This window comes from Hemiscyllium ocellatum, chromosome 5 (genome assembly GCF_020745735.1).
Source record: "Hemiscyllium ocellatum isolate sHemOce1 chromosome 5, sHemOce1.pat.X.cur, whole genome shotgun sequence".
Taxonomy (NCBI): domain Eukaryota; kingdom Metazoa; phylum Chordata; class Chondrichthyes; order Orectolobiformes; family Hemiscylliidae; genus Hemiscyllium; species Hemiscyllium ocellatum.
In genome coordinates this window covers 113531716-113557371 of record NC_083405.1, presented here as the reverse complement: position 1 = coordinate 113557371, position 25656 = coordinate 113531716, and the positions used below count along the sequence as shown (strand labels likewise).

Genomic DNA, 25656 nt, shown 5'->3' with positions numbered 1-25656 from the left:
AACACTGAAGCAATGCAGCCCATCATTTTCAGAGTGTAATTTTGATTGCTCCAAAGAATTGAAATTTTGCCGATACTGGAAACATCTGAAAGAAAAACCTATTTTCCTATTTTTACAGGAAGTTCCCTATCTCACAGAATGGAGCATAGGAACAGGAGGAGGCCACTCAGCCTCTCAAGCATTTTGTCAATGAGGTCACGGCTGATTTGCACTTTGTTTGCCTTAGTTCCATATCCCTGTGGGAACGTCAACATTTCCTGTTTTTGTTCTATTTTGAGTGCTAGCCCCTTATTTCCATTTTTCACAAATAGTTTTAGTGCCATTAACTATTTTATTCTTCTATTCAAATCCACTGCAGAAATGATATTCTAAAATTTTCCAGACAAAAAAATGTGCACCCGTATTTACATAGTTTTCAAGGTATTTTAAGCCTAGCTTATTACCTAGACTGTATGGAGTGCCATATTAAAGTCAGAGTTGTACAGCACAAAAACAGACCCTTCAGTCTAACTCGTCCATGCCAACCAGATAGCCTAAATTAATCTAGTCTCATTTGCCAGCACTTGGCCCGTATCCCTCTGAACACTTCCTATTCATATACCCACCCAGATGCCTTTTAAATGTTGTAATTGTAACAGCCTCAACCACTTTCTTTGGCAGCTCATTCTATACACACACCACCCTGTGTGTAAAAAAATTTGCCCCTTAGGTCCCTTTTAAATTTTTCTCTTCTCACCCTAAGCCTAAGCCCTCTAGTTCTGAACTCCCCCAAACTCACAGAAAAGATCTTGTCTATTTACCCTATCCATTTCCCTCATGATTTTATAACTCTCCGTAAGGTCACCCCTCAGCCTCTGATGCTCAAGGTAAAACAACCCCAGCCTATTCAGCCTCTCCCCATAGCTCAAACCCTCCAACCCTGGCAACATCCTTGAAAATCTTTTCTGAACCCTTTCAACTTTCACAACCTCCTTCCTACAGGAGGGAGACCCAGAATTGCGCACAATATTCCAAAAGTGGCCTAACAATGTCCTGTACAGTCACAACATGACCTTCCAACTCCTATACTCAATGCCCTGACCAATAAAGGAAAGCATACCAAACAGCTTCTTCACTACCTTATCTACCTGGGACTCCACTTTCAAGGAACTATGAACCTGCACTCCAAGGTCTCTTTGCTCACATGAGTTTGGATTTGACTGAAGTTATACAATGGATAAAACAGTTCTCACCATATTTCTACAAAATAAACCTTTAGTGTTCCAGGAACCTGCAGTGGAATGGATTGCAATAGATTGCTGTTACACAGAACACGTTCTGTTCCTTATTGATCGCAGTGCAATTCAGTGAAGCAGTGAGAGCTCTATTAGCTCCTCAAGAGTTCAAATTGAAGTCTACTAACATTAAGGAAAATTGGCTTCTTCTATCACACACACGTAAAAACAATCAATGATTAGAGAGTCACAACATATTAGAAATTACAACTACAGACATCTCCAAGTCAAAACGGTTAACTTGTTAATCAGCAGATTTTTATTCATATGTTTTGTTGGTCCTTGCAATCTGGACCTATTATTTTCCCTAAAAGTGTGATGTGCAAGCTGTCTCCCATTTAACTAGCTAGCAAAATAGGGCATTATATTCACTGAATTTTGACTCCAGTTGATTGTCACACTCCTTCCTTTCTCCAACATGAAATGCTTAGTTTTTGAAAGGAGGTCAATCAACAGAGCAAAGTAATAACAGAACAACACAGACAAGGTTGTGCCCAGCATGCATGAATGAATGAATGACAGCCCTGGATCTTGAATTATTACCTACTGGTTTGGTGTTAAATGCTGAGAATGGTTTTAAAAATAAAATCATACCAGCAAGTAATTTAGCTTTATTCAAAAAAAAATGAACAAATTCAGCAAAATTCTTATTTTTCTGGTTTGTTTCAGCACAAGAATTCATTGATCCAACATGCAAAATAGGGCAAAACGTTTCAGATCACTTCACAATCAACAATTACCTTGTCATTTCACAGAAGGAAAAAGCAATCATGGTCAAATTAGCTAGCTCTTAGGATAGGATTGATTGAACTGTTGTTATTGCCCCGAGCAAAAATCAGTCATTGCAAGTTTGTTATTTAGAACTTTATTCTAGCATAAAAAGACACCGGGTTGGAATTTCCTGGGCACTTACATACAGAGACATGGACAGGACCAGCGAGTCTATGCAAGTGTGTGTTACATGAAACATAAAAATTAGGAGCAGAGGAGGACCATACACCCCTTGAGCCCGTTCTGTCAGTCAGCAATTATGGCTGATTTTTGACATCAATTTTACTTTCTTGCTCAATCTCCATATCCTTGACTCCCCTAAAGTACAAAAATCTATGTTTCTCAGTCTTCAATATATTTCAAGGTCTGAGTACCCACAGACCAGACGGTTGAGAATTTCAAAGATTCACAATCTTCAAGTGAAAAGGTTCCTCTTTATCTCAGTCTTAAATGGTCATTCACTCATCCTGAGACAGTGGCTTTATTTTGAAATTCTACAAACTCCCATCATCTACATATCAAGTCCCCTCAAAATATGGTAAGTTCCAACAAGATCACTTTCCATTTGGCTAAACTCCAGAGTATGCAAGAAGCAATCTACTCAACATCTTATCATACAACACCCTCATCCCAGGAATCAACCCAACAAATTCTCATTGCACTGACTCAAAATCAAATATTTACCTCCCAGGCCTAGGTGGTCAAAAATGCACAATACCTGCTGGATAGTTTCGTAAAAACTTCATACAAATGGAGCAAACTTCATTACTCTTGCAGGCCATTTGCCTTTCTAATTGTTTGCTGAATGTTTATACGAGGACTCAATATCTCTGAACATCAGCTGTTGAAAAAAACATTCTGCTTTACCACTTTTACTCTGCAGACTATTCTTCCACCAATTTGAATAAACTTACATTTCCTCACATTATACTCTGTCACTTTACTGCCCAATCAGTTAACCTGTATGTCATCTCTCTACAGCCACTTTGCATCCTGCTCACAGACTGTTGTCCCAACTAAATTTTGTCATCAGAAAATATCTGTGGTTTAGCAAATGCAGATAGATTACTCCTGGTGCTTTCATTTCGGATATTAATGTGGATAATGAATAACTGAAGCTCTATCATTGATTACTGATGCATTCCACTCATTAGAGCTTGCCAATTTGAAAATGCTGAATTTATCCTGACTTTCTGCTTCTTGTCAGTTAAGCATTTCTCAATGCATTCTAATATATTGCCCAACATCACTTTCCCTTCATTATTACTGAGACAAAATGTTGTAATTTGCTACCTAACTGCAATATAAGAACAGTTTCAGCAATAGAACTATGTTGGCCTTTACTTCAAAGGGAATGGATTCTAAAAAGAGGGTTGTTTTGCTAAAACTATACAAGGCACTAGTTACACCACAGCTGGAATACTGGGAGTGATTTTAGGCCTCTTATCTAAGGAAAGATACACTGGGACTGGTGGCAGTCCAAAGAAGGTTCAACAGGCTAATAAAAGGTTTGGGGAGACTGTCTTACAAGGAGAGGTTGAGTAGATTGGACCTGTACTCATTACAGTTTAGGAGAATAAGAGGTGAGCCTTTTTGAAATATATGAGATTCTTAGGAGATTTGACAGGGTAGATGCAGAGAGGTTGTTTCCCCTTGTGAGAAAATCAAGGACCAGAGGCCATAATCTCAGAATCAGGGGTCACAAATTTAAGTCCGGGATGAGGAGGCATTTCTTCTCTCAGAGAGTACTGAATTTGTGGAATTCTTTCTTTCAAAGGATTGATTAGGTGATTGTTAAGTATGTTCAAGACTGAGATTAACAGGTAAGGGAACCAGGGATTATGGGGAAAAGGCAGGAAAGTGGATTTGAAGATTATCAGGCTACTCATGATCTCAACAAATAGTGGAGCAGACTCAATCTGAAGGGTCTACTTCTGTTCTTATGTCTTATGATCTTATGAAACACAAACCAATGCCAGCTTCTCAGGACAACTTGGTACAGGCAATGAATCAAAAAAATGAACATATAGTCGGAATCAATGATTAAAAAAGAATTATATTTTCTTCATTCCTTACCATTTTCCCTCATTATGCTTCATGAATACCCAACATGGAATCTCATGAGATTTCATCAAGTTGTTTCAGAAATGGGTCACAAAGATGTTCAAGGCACATTACACATAGAATTCTTTTGGATGGCAGGGTTTTCTGCCACACTACTGAGAACATCACTAGGCAATATTAATGTTAGCTGCTCCGCAGCCACTTAATGCTGTGTGAAGCAAGTCTTGCCTCAGGAAGCTACCAGCAAATCTGCCACTGGAGCACCATTGGAGCCAGTGGCCAGTGCTGGGACTACATGTAGCCCCATGAGGCTAAGTTCTAGGAACCGGGTACAAAACTATACAATGTGGAGGGGAAGCTCAGTGCGGGGACAGGAGCCAGGGCTGCTAGATGGTGTTGTGAAATGGGTGGGATTGTATCAGAAAAGCTAGTGTTGGAAGGACACTAGGAACACTCAGGGAATGACCTTCAGGCTGGGTGACCCAAAGGGTTGGCCATGGAGACCATCTACCACTTTTTTACCCAAGGTCAAATCAGACTTCCTCCTCCACCCTGATCTCCATCTCAAGTTTGCATCCAGGAGAGGAATGTCTGGTCCACAACGAGACATGGAGGGGACCTCACCCACCTCCCTTTTTTAATTTCTGATAGCTTGGGAGCTGATGGTAGGTGTTCAGAAGAACACCAGGTGATTTTCCTGGCATTTGCAGCTCATAGTTGCTCCACTGCTTGCAAGTCTACCGTCAGGGTCCTGTAAAATTCTCTCTTACCTATCTAGCCCCAACAGCACAAAGACCTTTGTCATCACAGATCTGAGATAAGGATTTTAAATGACAGGAACTATGGTTATTTGCACCACCTTGAAAATGTATTACATGACATGTCCCTGTGCATATCACTTCCAAACAGATTTCGATTCAATGGAAGTCAGTAAGACAAACTCTGTGCATAATGGCATCGCTTCTATCAGTTGTTTCAGGATTTTGTGTCCTGAGAAATTGTGCTGGTGGATTACCTCTACATAGAAAACTCTACTTGTAAAACTGTCCACAATATTATCAGTCACACATGAATAATTAGATATCTTAACAGAGGTTTGAAGTTTATATCAGTTCATTCTGCTTGGTGAAGCATTTTAGGGCAGCATGGTGGCACAGTGGTTAGCACTGTTGCCTCACAGCACCAGGTACCATGGTTCAATTCCCACCTTGGGCAACTGTCTGTGTGGAGTTTGCACGTTCTCCCTACGTCTGCGCGGGTTTCCTCTCACAGTCCAAAGATGTGCAGGTTAGGTCAATTGGCCATGCTAAATTGCCGATAGTGTTAGGTATATTAGTCAGAGGGGAATAGGTCTGGGTGGGTTGCTTGTCAGAGGGTCGGTGTGGACTTGTTGGGCCGAAGGGCCTGTTTCCACACTGTAGGGAATCTAATCTAATCTAAATCCCTACTTTCACATCTAATTTGGGTTTATCACCAAGTATGAAAAGATGTATTGTTGTTGAACACTGATTAATGGATTTTGCATGAAATGAGAGATTGGTATCAAACTTACCATCACCAGTTTCCATTAGTTCAGCATTTCCATACTTTGGGACTGCTCTTGGTGTCGATCCTTGGGGACGTTCAACCTGTATTGAGTGTTCTGTTGTATAAGTTGTGATATCTGGAGGTGCAGAGTGGTTTTCTAAGAGAAAGAAAAGATTATATATGGAGTAAAGAAAAAAATGCCATCTTATATATTTGAATTACTGCCTTAAGATACAATCTTTGATTGTGTAAGTAACATCCAAGTGCTTACATCACCTATAGGATTTTCGCTGTCCAAAATTTAAGTTAGATGTATGACCTGGTCAACAAAGTCAATATAATGTCAAATAATCAATACATTCAAATTTACTTTGCTCTCTTTTCAAGCTTTTAACTTAGTCGCTGTCCAATATAAGTCAATTTTGACAACCATCAATTTCTTTACCAGTTGCCTGGCCACCAATTAGGAATATTAAAGTCACTTGTAATACGGTTAAGTACACATGACAAAATGTTTCTTCCTTATTTGTCCTTCAACTCAATTTCTGAACCATTATTGTGTGCAGTTGTGCTAACGATTCTTGACCATAACGTTCACAAATGCTAACCCTCTAAAGACTCGCAAAACACCCAGAATAAAGAGATTGTTTACGTCATATCTTAAAGAAGGGAAAGAGAGAGAGAGAGAGAGAATACTGGAAAATAGGTTCCAGAGCTCATTCTCTTTTCTGGAGAATTGTTTACACATACTGCTACATTTCTTCTTGCTGAAAGCCTGAATTATAATAAGCTGTGTCTACTTCTAAAAGTCATCAAATATGAAATTTTAACACATTCCAACAATCTTGCAAATTAAAAAATAAAGATTAAGCATGCTGAACATGACTTGCCTTTATTTAATCTATATTTTCCTAGATACTTGCAAATTACATTTTGATTTTTGAGAACTTGTTTATGGCACTGGATGGATCTGGATTTTTTTTCCCCTCACAGAGGGTCATGAATCTTTGGAACGTACTTCCTCAAAACGCAATGGGAGCAGGGTGCTTACAGAAGTTGATAGATTCTAGATAAGCAAGGAAGTGAATGGTTATCAGGGTTGGTGGGAATTCAGAGTAACTGGGTCAGCTATGATCGTACCGAATGATGGAATGGATCTGAAGGACTGAGTGGTCTACTCCTGCTCCAAATACTTATGTCTGTAAGGGTTATACAGTGCCATGTCATCAATCCCTCACTTCCTAAATAAAGTCATAGCACTGGCTACTCACACATCGAATGAGTCAATTTACAGAATTAAGGATTGAAACATTTTGCTTAGATTCTTAACTATGCCCTCCTCAATTTCTTTCAATAGCCTAAGGGTGCCAGTCAGGCTACAGCAAAATATTCACTGTGATTTTGACTCAATTCCTCATAGTCAGTTGATGTTACACAATTATCTGTAGGAATTGGTGCCTCCTCCTTCTCTAGGATGTCAACATTCTCACTTTCACAGTTATTTGCATTTACTTATATTCCAGATAAATGTAAATATCATTGCAAACTCTGTCCTTCCAATATTGTTTAAATCTTATTTTGCACATTAGATCCTCGAAATAAAAATGACTGACCAGATTTTATTTCAGGAAGCAACTTGAGTGATTTGTGACATGCAAATTATAAAATGAATATTGAAATGTGTGCAACATCATCACCTGGGAAGACTGTGAGCATTTCAACAAGGGATACAATGTAAGAGCGACTCACTTCCAAGTGATGTAGAAGAATGGAAAAGGTTTGGTTTTAACTTTTAAAAAGTGTACAAAATAAGCTGAATTGGAGATGGACACAACAATTGTCCCAATTAAATACATGATTAAAGACCTAAGTTAACAGATTCACATTTTTACTCACAGGAACAACTGCAATTACTTCTTTTAAAAATCCATTGGCTGTCTTATTTTCTCTTTGAAAGACTATATTCCTTACTTTGCTTGAATTTCTGGAGTAATTCAAGAATAATAGAGTAAAAACCAGAGCATTTATTCTTTCAAGTAACAGAATGTGCCAAAAATGATTGTAACACCCCTTGCTTCAGCAGGTTTCTTCATTTTCCTCAAATGAGTACAAATATTTTTATATATAGTGACAATGAGCAAAGCAAAAAGATCATTTTCAGTCCATGTCTGTTTTTAAGAAATGGTCAAAAGAATCCATGATTTTCTCACTCTCTAGGATTACTTGCGCATGTAATATATTAAACACAATTGATCAAAATAGTGGTGGCCTACCGAAATCAATGTCTGTCTGGCCTCGTACAGCAAACTATAATATTGCTGCTGCAAGCACATCATGTAAACACAAATCTAGATCAAATGGTTGGCAGTCTGTAAAACCTACCAACAGTACCATGGACCTCATTAATCTTCCTTCTTGGTTAATAGAGTGTTGTATCAAAGGATAACCCTTGCAACCTCCAACTCAGCCAGAATCTTAAATCTGATACAAACAGCTCTACATCTTCATGCTTTAGTGGCTGACACTAGTCTGTCTTCTGTTATTGGTGATTATGTCCTTTCACTGATCAATTTTTACAAACATGCAGCTCTCTCGAACAGGTATGTGCATTTCATATTTTATGTGCATTATATTTTATTCATAAAGAATAACACAAATAATCAGATCCCAGACAGTATTCAAATTATTGTTCACGAATGCTTACAACCTGCAAAGCTTGGATCCCCAAATATATATTTTTTTAACTTTTCATGTATTTTGTCAATTCTGCATAAAGTTACAGATTATGCATAATGTATATTTTTCTCATGTCCTAGGGCACCTATTTGGAAGATTTGCACAATAACAATAACTTGTATTTACATTAATACCTTCAACATAATATCATGGGTAAAGCTACTTCAAAGGGGCATTAGGAGTCAGCATTGCAAGATATTTACAGATGATCAAAGTCATATGGCATATCTTCAGTTACTCTCCATGAGCAGAAAACACCAGAGCATTTAATTATTTCCTAAACTGTTGCAGAGTTTGAGTTACACTCCTTGAAGAAACTTCTTTTTGCTGGGGAAAGACAGCAAGAAAGAGAGTGAGACTAAAAATACAGTCCGCAGATTCCTGAAGAACAAACACAGCCAGAAACCCTAACCACCTTACCGTACATCAAAGAAATTTCAGAAATGACAGCCAGACTACTAAGACTCCTCGGAATCCTAGTAGCACACAAACCCACCAACACTCTCAAACAAAAACTAACAAACTTAAAAGACACAGTACAACTCATGACAAAACCAATGTCTTCTACAAAATTCCATGCAAGGACTGGCACAAACACTGTGTAGGACAAACAGGAAGAAAGTTAGCCACCAGGATACATGAACACCAGCTAGCCACAAAAAGGCACAACCTTCGCTCCCTCATAGCTCTACACACGGATGAAAAAAAACACCATTTCGAGTGGGACAACAAAGCTATCCTAGGACAGGCTAAGCAAAGGAATGCCAGAGAATTCCTAGAGGCCTGGCACTCCAACCACAATGCCATAAACAAACACATAGATCTAGATCCCATCTATCAACCCCTCCGAAAACAAACAGGAAATGACATCACCACAAACCCCAGGAACCCCATCCAAGACAAACATATAAATAGAAAGCAGGAGACAACTGCTTCGCTTCACTTGGAGGTCGCCACTGATGATGTTACCGAGCCAGGTAATGAAAGGTCTGGATATCAAACCTACAGCTCAGCGAGCAAACCTACACCCTAAACCTCAACCTGAGCTACAACCCTTCACAAATCTTGCACTTACCATTAAGTGAATAAGTCCTGCTAAGATTTGCTTTCCCAAAATGCAGCACCTCGCATTTATCTGAATTAAACTCCATCTTCCACTCCTCAGCCCATTGGCCTATCTGGTCCAGATCCTGGTGTAATCTGAGGTAACCCTCTTTGCTGTCCACTACACCTCCAATTTTGGTGTCATCTACAAACTTTCTAATTGGACCTCTAATGCTCGCATCCAAATTATTTATGAAAATGACAAAAAGTAGAGGACCCAGCACCGATCCTTGTGACACTCCACTGGTCACAGGCCTCCAGTGTGAAAAACAACCTTCCACCACCACCCTCTGTCTTCTACCTTTCAGCCAGTTTTGTATCCAAATGGCTAGTTCTCCCTGTATTCCATGAGATCTAACCTTACTAATCAGTCTCCCACGAAGAATCTTGTCGAACGCCTTACTGAAGTCCATATAGATCACAGCTACTGCTCTGCCCTCAACAATCTTCTTCATTACTTCTTCAAAAAACTCAATCAAGTTTGTGAGACATGATTTCCTACACATAAAGCCATGTTGACTATCCCTAATCAGCCCTTGCCTTTTCAAATACATGTACATCCTGTCCCTCAGGATTCCCTCCGACAACTTGCCCACCACTGAGGTCAGGCTCACCGGTCTATAGTTTCCTGGCTTTTCTTTGCCGCCCTTCTTAAACAGTGGCACCACGTTTGCCTACTTCCAGTCTTCTGGTATCTCACCTGTGAATATCGATGATACAAATATCTCAGCAAGAGGACCAGCAATCATTTCTCTGGCTTCCCACGGGGTTCTAGGATACACCTGATCAGGTCCTGGGGATTTATCCACCTTTAACCATTGCAAGACATCCAGCACTTCCTCCCCTGTAATCTGGACATTTTGCAAGATGTCACCATCTTGGGAGACTGAAGAAGGGCACATGCCGGAAATGTCGATTCTCCTGCTCCTTGGATGCTGCCTGACCTGCTGCGCTTTCCCAGCAACACATTTTAAGCACGGGCCCAATTCTCTCCCTCGTTACCCTTTTATCCTTAATATATTCATAAAAGCCTTTGGATTCTCCTTAATTCCATTTGCCAAAGCTAACTCATGTCCCCTTTTTGCCATCCTGATTTCCCTCTTAAGTATACTCCTACTTCCTTTATACTCTTCTAAGGATTCACTTGATCTATCCTGTATATACCTGACATATGCTTCCTTCTTTTTCTTAGCCAAACCAAAATGCGTTAGTCGTGCACCCAGCAATTCAATTATATAGATACCCAGGAGTTACAGCAAGATTTAGTCCTTCCAATTTTCCCTGGCTGACTATTCAATTAAGTCTTTAACTCTAATCCTGAGTTGGAGATGTTTTCAGAGGGTTCCACCACCAGAACTGTTCAGATAATTTACACAGTCAGCCGCATCAGGCCTTCTCCATCGTTCTGAGGCGCAATTCCTGCCTACGCTGAAATGACTATCTCACTTCCGGGAGGTTGGCACCATTCTGTCAATCACAAATTAGGCCATATTAAAACAGACAGTGATGGAAGAAACTCAGCAGGTCTGGTAGCATCTCTCTATAGGGAAGCATTTCAACTCCAGTATGACTCTTCCTCAGAACTAAACAAGGCTGGAAAATGATGATATTTATGCTGTTTAAAAAAAGGTGGAAACAATTAGAAAAAATGGTGAGGATGTCCAGAGCAAAAAGGTAAAGGGTGTCTGAACGGCAGGAAAGGAGAGATTTCAATTCTATTTCGATGTTAACGATATGGTGCGTGGTCTAAGGTTGGTTGGCTTTGCTGACACCAAACCCGAGCAAATAAATCAGAGGTGGGTTAGGAGATATAGTGTGTTCAAAACGGAAGACAATGCTCATGCTCTAAATTTGCTGAACTCAGTACTGAGTCCTGAAAGTTGTAAAATGCCTAAACAGAAAATGGGGAACTGCTCCACCCACTTGAGCTTTACTGAAACACTGCAGCAGGACTTGTTTGAAAATTTTAGGCATCAGAATAAAAAGGTATATTGAAATGGCAAGCAACTGCAAAGTCAGGGTCATTCTTTGAGTCAGAGCAGCTGTGTTCTGCAAAACAGTCACCCCATCTTCATTTGAGTTCTGTCAATGTAGAGGAGACCACACTGTAAGTAGTAAATACAGCAGACCAGACTGAAAGGAGAATAGGTAACTTACAGCTTCACTTTGAACATGCATTTGGAGTTCTGTACAAGAGGTAGGAAGAGGTAAAAAGGCAAGTGTTACTCCTTCTGTGACTGCACGGGAAGGTGGCAAGAGTAGGGAAAGGAAGATTGGTTTGCTAGTGACACGAGTGAATTCCTGGAATGGCGAGACTACCTTACCCTGAAAGATTGGAGCGACTGGGCTTGTATACTCTTGAGTATAGAAGACTGAGAGGGGATCTGATTGAGACATATAAGATTATTAAAGGATTGGACACTCTGGAGGCAGGAAACATGTTCCCGCTGATGGGTGAGTGTCGAACCAGAGGACACAGCTTAAAACTACGGGGTAGACCATTTAGGACAGAGATGAGGAGAAACTTCTTCACCCAGAGAGTCATTACTGTGGGGAATTCTCTGCGCCATCAGACAGTGGAGTCCAGTCTCTGGATTCATTTAAGAAAGAGTTGGGTAGAGCTCTCAAGGATAGTGGAATCAAGGGTTATGGAGATAAGGCAGGAACAGGATACTGATTAAGGATGATCAGCCATGATCATATTGAATGGTGGTGCAGGCTCGAAGGGTAGAATGTCCTACTCCTGCATCTATTGTCTATTGTCTACCTAATGGAAGAGGTAGAACAGATACTGAAAATGCAGAGATTCTGAACAACTGAATGGATTCCAAACTAGAAAATCTACATTCTTTTTCTTGCCTCTGTCTCTGACAGAAAATAATTCTAATGCCTGACTAAAAACCAGTAAACCAATCAAAATACCTGACTGAAAATCAGCAAACCAATCAAATGGATTCTGTGTTACACAGTTAAAAAATCCTTGTAAGTTAGCTTTCAAATTTTTTTAAGAGTTTCATAGCTTTTATATGCACTTGCAAAGAAACCACAGTTAAATTTTAATTTTTCCATTAGCCTTATTGCAATTTAGATATTAATATACTGCAACCTCTCCAATCTAGAATCTTTGAGACCAAGTCACATATGGATGTTGCAATCCACTGTACCACAAGTGATTTTAGAATATCTAACCAAATAAAAACATGAAAGGATGACAAAGTACTGTAATGCAGTAAGGAAAAGTATTTATCCAAATAGTATATTTTCCATGTTGCTGCTGCCAAAGTACCATACTGTAATGGCACCACTGAGTTGAGGAATGCTTGGATTTGCTCAAAAGCTACCTGGATAGCTGGTGTCTTGGCAGAAATCAATTTCTTAACTGGAGAGATTACAGCATACATCATTATGGAAAGAGAGAGCAGAATTTGTGCCTTTTTGAAAACTGCAACATAAATTCAGTCCTGAAGAGTTGAACAGTGTGGGAAGTTGACATAAGGAAATCTAATCTGGAGACTTTACCTTCTCCAAAATACATCAAAGAGTACTTAGAATCAGTGGACTCAGGATCACGATCCAACTGATGATCAAGAAATGGTCCAGGTTATTCGTCAAACAAGCCAAAGTACAAAGGATGCCTTTTCAAGCAACGTTTCAAAAGATGACAAAAATAAAGAAACTTGCGTGAGTATAGATACTGGTACCAACCGATGTGCGTTTGTGTCATGACATCAGCCAGTGCATTAGCAGCACCACTTCCACCGCTCTGTGTAGAAGAGGAGGAGTTGGTAGAAGATGTGGTGGACCCATGGATTGCTCGACTTATCCAGTGTTCCATATTCAGACTGCCTTGGCTGGAGGAGGGGGTTCCTTGGGAATCACCTTGCCCTGATCCCTCATCTTCTGAACCAGATGAGGTATCTACAGAAGGAAAAACATTAGATCATTTGCAAAAGCTTCTCTATAAAATGTTTCTATTGTGTTCACAGTTTACTTTCTCCTGTTTATCTCTTTACTCGAAGGCACTGCATTAGTGCATTGGAATGCAAATAAGAAACCATAATCAAAAACCTTCTGACTCCTGAGAAAACTTTTCAACTTGAGAAATGCTTTTGCTTTCTTCCACACACCATTAAATATATGTAATGAATGTTTAATACATGTAGAAATGTTCAGGGTATTTAAAAATTAGTATGAAAAAAAGAAATGTTTTTTCTGGTTCCAATGTGAATGAACTGAAATATCTTGATATATTTTGGCTAGCAGATTTTCAAGCACCGAGAAAGAAAAATTTATATTGAGTTTCTTGCTAAAAGAAAAATGATAGTTAAGGCATTCTAAGCACAAATATATCCACTATTTTATCATTCTTTCTGGCTATGATATAAATTAGAATTGAAGAAGTGGTTGGAAATTTCTGAATTCAGCCTAAGTCACGGGCCAGGCATTCCATCACAGTGTCATTCTCCAACTCAGTCTGTATTGAAACTGGTTCGCCTGGTCATATCAAGGTGAGGGACTCAGTTCTGTTTTAGGCAATTTACTAATGCAGAAATCATTGCACAGTTAGAATAAAGCTGGAGATCAAGTTTGGCACTGGATCTACAGTCTTAATACTATAATTTGTTGCATGCAAGACCAATCATCCAAAAGTAATTTTAATGTGCAGTGTTGAATTGTTGAATTATATGCAGCAATGGAACTATAGTTCTTAAAGCGTTAACGAAGGACAGTTAAATCCTTGAGTCAATTCAATTAAACTGATAGTCTTTTTCAGCGTCTTGATATTTCAACTGAAAAGGAGGTAGACTAGACACTAGATTTAAAAAGAAAATGATCTGTTGTATTGTCTCTTCTGTAAAATGAGCACTGATTTGTGCAGATGGTTCAGGGACAATGTGTGCACACTCTCCTCCCCCACAATCTCTCAGATTTTCATTCATTCCCATTTGTATTGTACCACCGCAATTCAAATGCTTATTATCACTGTTTTCTGATCAATTTTGTGGCCTATTGTGCACATCTGTTAAAATTAAAATTAAACAGAGTAAGGAGGAATGCAATATGGCCCTGAAGTGAGCTGGCTAATGACTGGGGAATAAAATTACAATTGAATCGCCAGTTTCAGGAGTGTATTAGAAATTGTCAACTGTTCAAATGATTTTGTGTGAGTTGTCAACATTCAAGGGATAAAAATCAGAAAAACTAACTGTGTAGATTGGAGAGCTACTTAAATATTGTTACAATGAACCCTCCAAACTCAATTACGGTGCTGTTTTCATATAAATGTATAGTTACCGCACAATCAATATGTTACTGTAAAATAAATTATATTGTTTTATTGTGGACTCAATGGTTAGCAATACATCCTCCTCACAGGACAACAGTCTCTGGATGAAACCACATTCAAATTTTTCTTGTGTTCAAATGCAATAAAAATGATAAGTTGTCTACTGGTTTCAAAATTTGGCCCAGTCTTCAAATATGTTCCAATTTGTTATAAAGATAGCCTGACTATTGATGCAAAATGCCCAAAGATCTGAACTCATTTACCAGGTTTACTCTGCATACATTACATTTTGAATACTGAATAAGTTGGCATGGGAGCTTTAAGGACAAATGGTAAGGGATGGGGGGGCATGAGATGGCATTCAGGTTTATAAATGACAATGGCATAGGTGCAAAGACATAGGATGGCATGGAGGGTAAGATAGGCCATGTGGGTTGGTTATATGATATAGGTTGGCATAGAGGGCATGAAGAGTGTGAGGTGATGTGGGGTGGTATGAATGGGCATGTGGATCGTGTTGGGGAGATTGAAGGGAGGGATAAGTTCTGGAAGAAGGCTTTACATTTTGGTCTTTTTTTTAAATATTAGACAGAGAGCTGGAGCCCTGAACAGATCTTCTTCTCAGTCTGCCTCTATGTCCAGTGTCCTCCTATTTCCAGGTCCTTGTGCACTTTGACTTCTAATTTAGCCCAACCTCAACTCTGCTATGAGACTGAAAATCTAGCATTTGGGCAACCATTTCTGCCTGACCTGCTGCGCTTTTCCAGCAACACATTTTCAGCAACCATTTCTAACCTTCAGGTTTGCAGAGCCACGAGTGTCCTGAGGGCTCATTTGAAAATCCTGGCCATTCAGTCCAAAAAAATGTATCTACCTCAACCTTGAACATTCTCAGTGACTGAGCATCCACCTCCAAAGATTTATGAGATGCTGAATTATGAAATGTTTAATCTGAGTCTGAAATGCCTCCAAGTTCTAAATTCTCCAGCTAAGGGGAATATCCTTTCAGTATTTACCCTGTAAAGCATTCTTAGAATCTTTGTGTGTCTGAATCAAATAACTCCTCATTCTTATAAACAGCAGAGTGCAGGCTCATACAACTCAAGGTTTCCTCCACAGGACAACCTTCTCATGAATATTCAATTTATCCCCAAGGCAAATATGCCTTTCCTTAGGTATGGAGGCCAAAGCCCCACACAGTACTCCAGTTTATCAAAACCTTGTACAATTGCAGCAATAAAGACCAATACACCATTTGCCTTCAGATTTGCTTGCACCACCTGCACATTGACTTTACGCAATTCATGCTGTGTGCGATGTGACAGGTGAATAGAATTGTCCTTAGTTCATCGGAGGATAATTATAGGGGGCCTCTTGTGGTACATTGGCAGTCTCCTTATTCCTGGACCATGAGGTCTGGGTTGAAGTCCCACCTGCTCCAGAAGTATATAATAAAAACATGTCTGAACAAGTTAGTTAGTAAAGTAGGTTTTTTTAAAAAATTGAGAATAATTGGAGGGGCCTGCTTGTGGTGCAGTGATGGTGTCCCTATCTCTAGAATGGGAGGCCTGGGTTCAGGTCTTACTTGCTCCAGAGATGTGTAATAAATCTCTGAACAGTTTGCTTAGAAGAAAAAAAGCAGAGAATAACTGAAAAGAGCAAAATGAGCTGCTAGAACACAGGATTATTAGCACGTGATGTCGCAGAAGCAGCACAAAAGAGAGGTAAGCAATCCCATAACTAACAAATCACATCTGAGCTCATCCAGTCAAGAATGGTGGTGGACAATTAAACAACTAACAGAAGTCAAAGGCTCCACAAATATTTCCACCCTCAATTATCAGGGAGCCCAACCCCTCAGTGTAAAAAATAAGGCGTCGCCGAGAAGTGTCAACTGCATGACCTATCTCTGACTCCTTCTGAGGTCCCCAGCATCACTAATGTCAGTCTTCAGCCAATTCAACTCACTCTACATGATATCAGAAAACACAGGAGGCACTGGGTACATCCAAGGCTATTGGCTCTTATAAACATTCCAGCAATAGTATTGAAGCCTTGTGCTCCAGAATTAGCTGTTTCCTTTGAGAAACTGTTCCATTACAACTACAACACTAACATATCATTGAAAACTAGGAAAATTGCCCAGATAGAAGGTAAAAACAATGACTGCAGATGCTGGAAACCAGATTCTAGCTTCCTCTCATTCCCCACCCCCACCCTCCTCTAGCTTATCTCTCCACGCTTCAGGCTCTCTGCCTTTATTTCTGATGAAGGGCTTTTGCCCGAAACGTCGATTTCGCTGCTCCTTGGATGCTGCCTGAACTGCTGTGCTCTTCCAGCACCACTAATCCAGAAATTGTCCAGATATGTCCTGTGCACAAAAAAAAAAGCAGAACATGTCCAACCTGGCTAATTACCATCCAACTGATAAATAGTTTAGTGATGAAAGGGATCATCAAGTGGTACTTGCTTCACAATAACCTAGAAATGATGGACTGTTGGTGTTCTACCAGAGCCTCATGGCTCTAGACCTCTCAGTTCAGCATGGACAGAAGGGCTGAATTCTCAAAACGAGATGGGAGTGAAAGCACTTGATATTGATTTGGCAGTTTACCAAGTGTGAGATCAAGGAGCCATCGCAAAACCAGACTGAAAACAAAAGAAAACTCTCTATTTGTTAGACTCATACTATGCACAACGGGATTTGGATGTGGTTAGTGGAGATCTATCAACTTACGCCTAAGACGTCACTGCAGATGTTTTGCAGGGTTCCATTCCAGGCAGAATCATTGACCAGAAACTGAAAGAGGTGAACCATTTAAATATTGTCGCCACAACAGCAGGTTGGAATCCTGCAACGAATAACTCTTATCTTGACTCCCCAGAGCCCATCATTTACAAGAAAGAATTTGGTTGGAATACTCTCCATTTGCTTGGATGGGGGTACAGCTCAAAAGCCTTGAAAGGTCATTACCATCCAGGACAAAACTGCCCACTGGACTAGCACCCCAAACACCACTTAAAACATTCAGTTTTCCCACCAGTGACAGACAATTGGAGTAGTGTGCACTAACTACAATATGCACTCCAGAAACTCCTCCTTCAACACAGTCTTTTAGATCTGCAATCTCTACACCTAGAAGGACCTGCATAGCAGGTACACCCTCTGCCCTCTTCCCCCCCTATGCCACATACCATTCTATTCTTTCACTATCACTGGACCAAAATCTGGAACTCCCTGCTTACAAACATACCTATCCACTAAGGTCTGCAGCAGTGCAAGATGTCAATATACCATCACACTGTCAAAGGTAAGTTGGGATTGATAATCAACACTGGCAAAGCCAGCAATGCCCACATCCTGCAAACATATTTACAAAAAGCTCAACACCATTCAGGACAAAGCAGTCTGCTTAATGGCACCCCTGTAAGATCTTAAGAGTTCACGCTCACCACCAGCGATACACTGTGGCAGTAATGCATGCTACCAATAAGATGCACTGCAGTAACTCACAAGGACCCTTCAATACCACCTTCCACCTCTATTACCTAGAGAGACAAGGTCAGCAGATGCATGGGAAACTAGCACCTGTGAGTTCTCCTTAAAGCCACAGAACACCCTGACTTGGAACTATATCGGCATTCCTTCACAGTCACTGCATCACAATCCCACAATTCCCTAAAAGCACTGTGGGTCCTACGCAGTGGTTCAAGAAGGCAATTTACCACCAACTTCTTAAGGCCTCATCTTCTGCCTAGGAACCCTCCAGCCACAAAGGATGAACACAGATTTCTCCAGCTTTCTCATTTCCCCTCCCCCCACCTTATCTCAGTCCTAATCCTCGGACTCAGCATCACCTTCTTGACCTGCAATCTTCTTCCCGATCTCTCCGCTCCCACCCCCTCTCTGGCCTATCACCCTCACCTCAACCACTTTCCACCTATCACATTCCCAATGCCCCTCCCCCAAGTCCTTCCTCCCTACCTTTTATCTTAGCCTGCTTGGCACACCCTCCTCATTCCTGAAGATGGGCTTATGCCCAAAACGTCGATTCTCCTGCTCCTTGGATACTGCCTGACCTTCTGCGCTTTTCCAGCAACACATTTTTCAGCTCTGATCTCCAGCATCTGCAGTCCTCACTTTCTCCTAACTTCTTAAGGGTAACTAGTGATGGGAAATTATTGTTAGCCTAGCCAGTGACACCAACATTCACTAAAGGACAAAAATAAAATTACAGGATAATCTGTTTCTCATAGTATTGGTTTTGGGATAACAATTGAAAATGACAGCAGGAGAATTCCTTGCTCTTCTATTAGTAATAGTATGAGATTACTAATCATAAAAACAGCCTGATTTTTATTGAAAAATCTGAATATCACTTGCCTGCTACTGTTTCCATAGGCCATGTTTACAATCTCTAGGCAAAGTCCCATCTATGTCACAGTAGAAAATTACTTAACATCGCTGGAACCTTTAGTCCATACTTCCTCAGAGGGTCAATTTTGAAAATGATACTATGTAACACGAAGATTGGTGAAGTTGTGGATAATGTGGAGGGCTGTTGTAGGTTGCAATTGGACATTGGCAGGATGCAGAGCTGGGCTGAGAAGCAGCAGATGGAGTTCAACCTGGAAAATGTGAAGTGATTCATTTCGGAAGGTCAAATTTGAATGCAATTTACAAGGTTAAAGGCAGGAATCTTGGCAGTGTAGAGGGACAGAGGAATCTTGGGGTCCATGTCCAAAGGTTCCTCAAAAGTTGCCAACCAAGTTGATAGGTTTGTTAAGAAGGTGTGATTGCTTTCATTAACGGGGGAATTGAGTCTAACAGCTGTGAGGTTATGCTACAGCTCTATAGAGTCCCGATTAGACCACTCGTGGAATATTGTGTTCAGTTATGGTCACCTCATTACAGGAAGAATGAGGAAGCTTTAGAAAGGGTACAGAGAAGATTTACCAGGATACTGCATGGATTGGAGGACATGTCTTATGAAGAAAGGTTGAGGGACCTAAGGCTTTTCTCTTTGAGTCATAGAGTCATAGAGATGTGCAGCACGGAAACAGACCCTTTGGTCCAACCCGTCCATGCCGACCAGATATCCTAACTCAATCTAGTCCCACCTGCCAGCACCCAGTCCATATCCCTCCAAACCCTTCCTATTCATATACCCATCCAAATGCCTCTTAAATGTTGCAATTGTATCAGCCTCCACCACTTCCTCTGGCAGCTCATTCCATACACATACCACCCTCTATGTGAAAAAGTTGACCCTTAGGTCCCTTTTATATCTTACCCCTCTCACCCTAAACCTAAGCCCTCTAGTTCTGGACTCCCTGACCCCAGGGAAAAGACTTTGTCTATTTATCCTATCCATGCCCCTCATAATTTTATAAACCTCTATAAGGCCACCCCTCAGCCTCTGACGCTCCAGGGAAAACAGACCTGAAAGAAGAATGAGAGGTGACTCAATAGAGGTGTACAAGATGATGAGAGGTATAAATAGAGTGGATAGCCAGAGTCTTTTTCCAAGGGTGGAAGTGGCTAACGAGGGGGCCTAATTTTAAGGTGATTGAAGAAGGTTGAGGGGAGATGTCAGAGGTAGGTTCTTTACACAGTGTGTGGTGGGTGCGTGGAATGCACTGTCAGCTGTGGTAGTAGAGTCAAATACATTAGGGACACTTCAACGACTCTTGGATAGACACAAGGATGACAGTAAAATGTAGGTTAGTTTGATCTCAGAATAGAATAAAACATCAGTACAACATCGTGGGCCAAAGGGCCTGTACTGAGCTGTATGTTCTATAAACTGCTTTTTTTTAAACTATGTCACACCATAGCTATGTACAAGACATTTGCCACAAGGCTTCTGGTGGCATATTCCTATATTGTAATTGCAATTTGTGGTGTGAATTTGGCAGTGACACATTCAAATGAACATCAGATAAAGGGAATGACACCACAGAGGATGATAGGGTTGGATTCTCCTTAGAGAGGCACAACTAGTATCGAGTTCAATCTGAGGGGCACCATGCCTCGGGTGAGGGGAGAGATTGAGAAGGCAGGTCTTTCATGGAATTGAACTCGTGCTGTTGGCCTCACTCTGCGTTGCAAACCAGCTGTCTGTGAGCTAAATGACTCTCTTACAAAAATTATCATCAGCCGCAACAAATTCTGAGCCATTATCAGCATGTGGAAATTAGTAAATCAAGACAACTATGTTACAGATCATAATTGGTACTGCTCACAGTAAGTTGGATATTACATTTTATTTATGACTGAAAGTTATATAGGACCATGCTAAGAACAGCCTGTGTTTAAACAGGCCTTTGAGGCTAAAGGTTCTAATTGATGTATCTTACCAGCTCCAGGCTTATCTACAAACTTCAATTTCCACAGCTAATAATGTGTAATTGGCCTCAGCATGAAATAATTGCCTTTGTTTCTTCTTTTTTAAACACTTTTGTAGTGTGATAGATGCTCTCAGAACTTTTAAATTTAATTAAAGGATCTTCCAGGACATTGCCTATGGTTAGTCACAGAATATGCTATTTTATAACAACAGGAATATTACAGCATAAGGGATGCTATACTGTGGAGCTATGTGTCACTGCTAAGTCCCTTTAGAAATCAAGGAGTTGCTTGATGATAAAAGACCACAGGTTCACCCAGTTCCTTCTCCCATAAATCGTAGCTGCATGATTCAGTGGTAATGAAGCTACTGACTAATCATAGCAATAAATCTTGATCAATTTAAAAGCAAAATCTCTATTAATTAGTCTACAAGGGAAGTGTAAATGATGTAAAGAAAACACCAGTGAGAGGGAGCTTTGGAAGCCCATGTATCCAAAAGTACCTGTTCCTCTTGAGCATGTAACACTTACCATTTGTCATCTCTCAAATTACTCGTATTATATGCCAACATATTACTTTTCGAAACAGAACTATCTAATTTGCAACTGAATGAATCAAAACTAATTCCTTCCATCAACTCCCTAGGGAGTCTGCCTGATAGTGTGAGCATTCGTTCACTATATTATTTTGGCAGATCAGTTTTGAATTTTTTCTCCTTCAGGAGGCAGGCTGTTTTCCTTGACTCTCCTGTTCTGGATGAGCTGAAATACCACGTCATAGTTTTGTTTTGCTGGAATCCTAAAAGCAGCAATTCTGTTACCTCTCAACCTTTCCTTTTTGTGGGAACATACTCGCTGAATTTCATCTGCCACCTGTCTGTCCAAATCCCAAGTTTATTTAAACCCCCATGTTGCTCAGCTTGTTCAGCTGTGGATCCTGCTATCTTCATTCCCTCTGCATCATCTGCAAGCTGCTTGCAATACTTAATGGAAGATTATTGATAAAGATTTTAAACAAAAGAGGTTGCAAAACTCTGGTAACATTCTCTCAGAATGTTAACAAATCTCTGCTTTCTGGGCTCTGGCAACCACCAATATGCTCAATGTAAAAAATCTCTATTGATTTCCACTTGTTTATTTTCAGTACCTGATAAAGGGTGGAGCTGGAAAAAAACATAGCAGGTCAAGCAGCATCAGAGGAGCAGGAGATTTGACATTTCGGGTTGGGACCCTTCATTAGGGATCTTGACCTGTAACGTCGACTCGCCTGGTCCTCCGATGCTGTTTGATCTGCTATGCTTTTTCCAGCTCTACACTTTATCGAGTCTGACTTTCCAGCATCTGCAGTCCTCAATATCTCCTATGTTCAGTACCCACCTTGCAAATGGAACTGTAACAAAGCCCTTCGTGAAAATCAATTGCATTTACTGTCTTATTCCTGAACAGATCGCTGATCATCTGTTTTACCTAGTAGCTTCATTAGGAATGTCAGGTTATGCTCCAATGCCGCTAATGGATTGAATCCTGTGGGGAATATGTATGCAGCTGTGAAGGGGCTGCTAGATTTTGTTTGATTGACAGTTTTATGACACATAATAAGTTTCTCTTTCTATGAAACTGCTTGTCAATACTTATTATTTATTTGGGCAAGATGAAGAGATATAAAGTGCATTAAAGTCTGTCTCAACAGGTGTGTAAATAGCTATATTTTATTGTAAACATGAGCATATAGTGTAAAAACATCTACCAAGTGTATTTTGAATGGCAGTTAATTTATTTAGATAGTTTCAATAGCATCTCAAAGACTTAAAGGTGTCAATACAGAATATGTTACTTCTGTAACAAATGGGTTGGGAAAAACAGAAATGGAGCATGTATGATGGGAATAAAGAAATTGAGGAGCGTGGAGGATAAACACAAGGAACATGGGGGTTGGGAGGGGCTGTTAGGCATATGGAGGAGTCTTGAGGGTGAAGGGGGCGTAGAGGAAATTGAAGGGGCATGACCTGCCACTCTATTTGCCAACCTCTGTGACTACCTCTGTCCTGTTTTGGTAAATGGTGGCCCCCTATCTCCTTGGAATGAAAATTCCATGAGAATGACTGAGCATACTGGACAAATAGCCACATTATTTGAGACAGATCATGAAATGAGTAAGAGGTTAATCAATAATTTGTCAAGTGGCAAATCCTTTTCACCAAATCTATGTCTGAAAAAACTGCTAGAACCTAATAGCTTTCTACTTTATCTTAATTACTTGGTTTTTGAAGTATATTGTTCCTGAAATGAAAAATGTGTGCATGCATACATTTACATATGTCTAAAAAAGTAGTATCTCTATTGTATCTTTCATATCTTCAAAATTCATTTGGAATTGTTCCCCCTAAAATGGATTAGCAAAATAGGAATTGCCTTAATCATCTGCTGAGGTTAAATCAAGTCAGATTAGTGGAGGTATAAATAGAACCAAATGAGAATGGCAGAGAAAAAAGTGATTAATTACATTAGAAGGTTTGGTGATGCCAAGGAATGGAGGGAGGAATAATGCATGCATTTGCAGGTTGTTAAGAATTCCATTATTAACTTAGGTTAATGCAGTCTTTAGAGATGTAACAGAATCCTCACAGAAGGGATTCAAGAGAGTTGGACGGAAAAGACATTTGAGGATCTGAGACAGAAAAGGAATGTAATAAAAACTGGGCAGTATGTAGAGGTGGTGGTGATGGCAATCTTGAAGGATTTAAGCACAGCTCTCAGACAACAGAAATGTATTAACATATTCAAGAAATAATCAACTGAAGAAAAGCAGATGTATGGTTGAGGGATTCAATCTTTAAGAGGAGAAGAGTTGAGGCTAGAGATAATCCTTTCTCCCTACTCCAACAAACTATGGTACTGATCATGACTGTACTTCTTAAAGCGTTCTGCCACTGTTTTACTATAATATTGATTTTATGTGATAAAATAAGCATATGATTCAGATTTCATGTGCATGATATTCTGCATTTTTGGAAGTACTATACTTAATCTTCATCAAAACAAAATTGCAGGAAATAACTGGGCTCAGTAGATCTCAATGTTAACTCCCAATGTACATCAGTCCACATCAGACGTGGTACTCAGGTACCAGTCTTCCACAAATAAATGCCAAAAGTAGTTGTGGAAGAGATTGGAACTGATATAATAATAAATGCATTCTGTCATAAAATAATAGGATGCAAGACCACATTTGCCATCGTGCACACAATTAGTTCTTAAACAATACCATGTAGTCCCCAGGCTTTAAAAAGCAGCACCAGTGATCTGTCAAATGGGGAGAATGAAAACAAATTGCAGGGCAAATCAATTCAACTGCTCACAAAGGAGTATTACACACATCTCAAATCAGATATGGTGCACTCTGAAGAAGGTAGAGGCAGTGCAGGTAAAAGTTTATAATGGAGGATGAAACAAATTTTAAATAAAATAAATTAACCAATTATTAATTGGATAATGCATTACATTTGCCTTTTTTGTGCATGGTGCGATGGGCTGGCTTGTGGAAAATGATTTCAGAAACATCTGGAAAGTTTCCACAATAAATGACTTCAAATCATCTGCTTTCCTTTGTTAGTGTAGAACATGAAGGAGCTCCTAAGATGCTGTCATTATTTCAGTTTGAAGTTGATGAAAAAAGTCCAATTTCAGATTCAATTCAAATTAATTTTTCAAATGTATGCATGCAGAGATTTTCCATGTACATTCTTGGACACAGCAGACATGTGACAACATAGTGTAAGAAATTCAACAGCATGTTTCTGGGTCATTCAACCTTTTCATGACTTCATTATTCTCATTTGAAAGACACAAACTTAAAAGAAGTGAAAACAGCAGGAACCATCTAAATACTGAAAAATTATGGCAATTATCAGAACTGCAGCTTAGTGGTGTAATAATTTTAAAATTCAATTTATTTTTTGTGAATTGCATATACTTGACTAAACACATGCACAGCTTAAGCAATACAATGTTAGGTCATAATTCAATGGAATGTTTTAATTTACCTGGAGGTGTATAGGCATCCATTGAGGTTTGCACCACCAGAGACCGTCTTTTCGATGGCATAGGAACTGCCATTTTTCTCTCTTTATGTTTGGCAAGAGCAGCTTGCACTGCCTCTGTGTGGACATCTGAGAAAGGGTGAATACAAGTTTTAGATATTATCACAGAAATTTAAACCCACAGAAATATCCACTTCTGAAACTCATCACAGAAATCCCAAGAGGAATATACTTATTAAAGACAAACTTCTTGTTCATAAATTATTTACGACCACCAATACAACGGATCCTAATCATTATTTACTCAGGGAGACCCTTCATAAAGAAAAACCCTACTGTATACACGGTGGTTCAACAACAGTTGCATTACAACAAATAATTTAATATGCAACTTTTCCAACAAGCTTCAGAAGTCCCTCTCACATAACCAAAAATGATAAGCATCACACTACTTCTTTCATTAAGTTCAATTATTTAGTTTCAATTTTACAAAACTGATCAT

General features: G+C 39.8%; 1 protein-coding gene across 4 annotated transcripts in view; it reads right to left on the bottom strand.

Moving 5' to 3' along the window:
- LOC132815828 (disco-interacting protein 2 homolog C) overlaps positions 1-25656 on the bottom strand; it is a 608767-nt gene that overhangs the window by 197735 nt on the left and 385376 nt on the right. For all 4 annotated transcript variants that reach the window (XM_060825111.1, XM_060825113.1, XM_060825112.1 and 1 more), the window contains exons 4-6: positions 25158-25283; positions 13182-13394; positions 5662-5793 (exon numbers count right to left, since the gene is read on the bottom strand). In XM_060825111.1, the coding sequence (XP_060681094.1) occupies positions 5662-5793; positions 13182-13394; positions 25158-25283 (471 nt within the window). The remainder of the gene's footprint in view (positions 1-5661; positions 5794-13181; positions 13395-25157; positions 25284-25656) is intronic.